Raw genomic sequence first — 3,886 nt, 5'->3', positions numbered from 1 at the left:
ATTCCGACATATATTTGCATGTATCTATACACTGTAATGAGTCTAGATACATAAATATCTACTATCTATACAAATATGCGACAAGTAAATTTGAAATAAAGGGAGTATTTTTTTCGAGAATCCTTTTTAAACTTTTGAAATACCCATTCTTAAAATTCTAGGCCTCTTCCGCACAAACATATGAAAATGGGTCGATTATCTAGATAGATCCACGATAAATTTATCTCTCTCACTTGCCAAGATACAGAAAAATATGATTCGCCCTGATGTGCCACGGGATGCAAAACTGAAAATGCAATATTACGTGCGTGTGATCCTCGTTGGAGTCTGAAATTAAGCCGCCCTAACAAGCCAATACTGTATTAAGCAATCGAGAACACACACGAAATTAAGAAGAACAAATACTGTATTGTAGAAAAAACACAAAATTGACACGTCAAACCGGTCGCTGCGAAGCCCCCACGACGCTACGAGTCGCTGGCGCTCATGCTTTTGTTGGGCTCGCCGCCACCGTGCTGATGATGCTGATCCGTAAGTTGGTGCTGATGGAGCGCGGTGGCTTCTGCTCCGATGCTGTGCCCCGCAACGGTGACCTCCGACGCCGCTGCATGTTGTCCACGGTACGCGTTGAGCGCGGCGAGGATCCCCATCTGCCCCTCGCCGGATCCGGCCTGGCCGAGACCAAGCTGCTGCGCGTGCAGCGCCATCGGTGCCGGGATGTTCATGAAATGTAGCCCGCTCGGTACGCCACGGTACACTGCCGCCGCGCCGCCGACACTCCCGGGTTGCGGGAACGTCCAGATCGACTCGCCGCCCCCACCGCTTGGCGACGCTCCGGCGCCCTGCGCGCTGCTCGTCGGCACCATCCATACCGTGCCCGGCATTTGGCTCTGCGTGTACCCAGCCATCTGCTGCTGGTACTGTTGTTGATGATGTTGTTGCTGCTGCTGCTGCTGCATTTCTTGCTCCCACCGCGGCTTCCTGGACATGTCGGTGTTAGCGGCCGGCGACGACGAAGATGGCGACACGTCGAGGCCGACGCTCCCGGAGTGGAAGCTCAGCAGCAGCGGGGATGATGAGGAGGTGGTGGTGGAGGACGGGCTCTCCAGGCTGCCGCCGAACCCAAGGCCGACGAAGCGGTCCCACGCGTCGGAGCGTGCGCCGCCGCCGAAGCGAGAGCCCATCAACCCAGCGCCGCGGAGGTGGGTGGGGATAGTGGAGAGCATGGAACCGGACGAACGGAGAGAGATGTTGAGGGAGGTGAAGTTGGCCGGGATGGTGCCCGTGCCGGTAGCCGCGATCACCGCGGGCTCCGCCTGCTGCAGTAGCCACTCGATGGTCTCGCCGTCCGTCTTGTGCCCCAGCTCCCGCGTCAGCTGGAACACCCGCGCCGCGCAGATCGCCGGCATCCGGATGCGCCTCCCGCGACCGTCCACCTTCGTGTGGCGGTCCTTGCTCGTGGTCCGCTTCGGCGGTGCCGCCTTCCGGACCTGCAGCTCGGACCCATTCGTCCGGTCTGGGGCGGCGCCCAACCCAGCAGCCGGGGAAGTGGAGCACGGATGCTCCTCCTTCTTCTCCAGGAGCTGCAGGGGGAAGTTGAGGCGGCGACCTCCACCGGCCTCTCCGGTAATATCCATGGCCTCGACTAGGCCATAGACATATACGCTGATACGCACAAGATGCTGTCCTTCGGTTAGGGAAAGTTGAGCGGTCGGTTTGGTTTGGCGACGCACCAACACCAAGCTGTTCTTGTGGGGTTTGCTTACCTGGTGAGGTGATGTAGGGACGGCGGTGGTGGCAGTGGCGGCGGTGGTGGCGGCGCTAGAGTGAGAAAGAGATCGAGCAGTAGAGAGAGAACTAGGTGTGAGAGGGAAACACTGTAGGTTGGCAAGGATTATTTTTCATAGAGCATGATGATGACAGAGAGACGGGTGCTTGTGGAGATCAACGAAACACTATTTTATGGTGCTTCGGTAGGTTTGCCTGGTGTATGCGCTGCAGGGAGGAAGAGGGCTGGAGGAGGCGGATCATATGATAGGGGAGGGGGAGAGGACGGAGAAGAGAGAGAGGGAGAGACATCAAGGCAGGAGATGATGGTGTACTTTGTCGGGATTGGAGTAGAGAGATCACGACGCATTAAAGGTATATGTTTGAGAGAGACAGGGGGAGAAAGAGATTAGGATAAGGAAGATTACTTTTATTATTCTTCTCGTTGGTAAGAATAACTTGATGTGTTTCAAAGCAATGTGATATTCACTGAAAAGTGTATTTGGCACATGAGCACCAGTGCTCCTGATTTTAAAAAATCATATTTTTTGGATTTGAAAAATATGAAATTAAATACCCACATACATATAAACATTCTGAAGGTACGGTGGAAATTTTGAAGAAAAATATGTTATATTTTAAGCTATACAAAAAGACAAATTTCTGACAAATATATACCTCTATACGTAGCCATAAATTTGTTTTTTTCCTGTAGCTCAAAATACAATGCAATTTCTACCAAAACTTTGCATGAATATTCAGAATATGTGTATGTATTCATAGAATAAATGTGATGATTTTTTGAAATGCAGAAATTCAGTTTTTAAATATTTTAAAAACTGAGAGCACTGGTGCCCATGTGCACCAAATTTAATTCCGATATTCACCGAGAATAAGCATTGTCTGTTTAATACTCTGATAGTTTTGGACTTGTGAGTTTGGAAGAATAAGAGAGTGGACTTTTAGAGCAGGTGCTCAGCGCGCACCCGTATCCGTACCATCTATGTTGCATCAAGATTCGTGCTACCTTTTATTTTCCCCCTCTCAAAAAACTTCTCATTTTTATATCTCTCACACCAAACAATCTTTAAACTTGGAATTTTGCAGATCACTTAAAAATAACAACTAGAATTTGGGAAAAATATTTTGGATTTTTTATGTCATTACGTATATATATATTTCAAGAAATTATTTTGTATTTTAAAATAATTTGAAATTTTAAATTGCAAAAAATCCAAAATATTTTCCCGTATTCTATTTGTTATTTTTGAGTGACTTGCAGAAAAATCAAATCAAAATATTTAATAATTCACGAGATATAAAGAAGGAAAAATCAAAAAGTGGAAAGGTGTGCAAAGCGCACCTCCTCTACTACAGATTTCCCGACGAATAATTGGTTTGCCACTGCACATCTGCAAGAAAATCCGTTTGCTTAACCATTGACAAGATGCACTACGGAACCAGTCAAGGCGGCAAAGACCATTTTGGTTGTCGGCATAGGCTGTGCCGATGGCCACCGTCGGCATAAGACCCCTTCGGCACAGCTCACAGGTGCGCCCGGTGGAGGCCTAACGGGCGTCAGCTCATGGAAGTTCCTGTGCTGCATCATTTTTAACAAAAAATCCAAAAAAAAAATTAATTTTTTTCGAGGCAATTTTAAATTGACAGTTTAATCTCTAAGTATGCTTAATATTAAGTTAAATTACGTGTCGACGTTCACCATCGGCACAGCTCCCAGGTGGGCCCGGCGGAGGCCTAACGGCCTGTTAGCCCGTGGAAGATCATGTGGTGCATCATTTTAGAAAAAAAGATCAAAATTTATTTTTCTAATTTTTTTCGAGGCAAATTTTGAATTGTTTGATAGTTTAACCTCTAAGCATGCTTAATATTAAGTCAAATAATTTATTAATAGCCAAAATTCCTAATCGGTCACCCATCCTCAAACTAACTTCTTCGTTCCTTCTGGGTGAGCGGAGTTATTCTTTGTTGACAATAGTAACCTATGAAACCTATTAACCCTTGGGCCATGACATCACACTTCTTTATTATTTGAATTCTAAATAATTATTTAAATAAATAAAAATGAATACATTACTATTTTTAATAATAAATATTAAAT

At 46.6% G+C, this 3,886-nt stretch overlaps 1 protein-coding gene across 1 annotated transcript; it reads right to left on the bottom strand.

Moving 5' to 3' along the window:
• Window positions 1–254: 254 nt before the first annotated feature.
• LOC127317577 (uncharacterized) lies at window positions 255–2,082 on the bottom strand. Its single transcript, XM_051348146.2, has one exon. It carries the CDS (start codon window positions 1,635–1,637, stop codon window positions 468–470), a length of 1,170 nt encoding a protein of 389 aa, XP_051204106.1. The 5' UTR covers window positions 1,638–2,082; the 3' UTR covers window positions 255–467.
• Window positions 2,083–3,886: the final 1,804 nt, after the last annotated feature.

This window comes from Lolium perenne, chromosome 7 (assembly GCF_019359855.2).
Source record: "Lolium perenne isolate Kyuss_39 chromosome 7, Kyuss_2.0, whole genome shotgun sequence".
Taxonomy (NCBI): Eukaryota; Viridiplantae; Streptophyta; class Magnoliopsida; order Poales; family Poaceae; genus Lolium; species Lolium perenne.
This window is presented reverse-complemented; position numbering and strand designations above follow the sequence as displayed.

Excerpts from the sequence above, each read along its gene's own strand:
- LOC127317577 (XM_051348146.2), bottom strand. The coding sequence starts at position 1,637 with ATGGATATTACCGGAGAGGCCGGTGGAGGTCGCCGCCTCAACTTCCCC.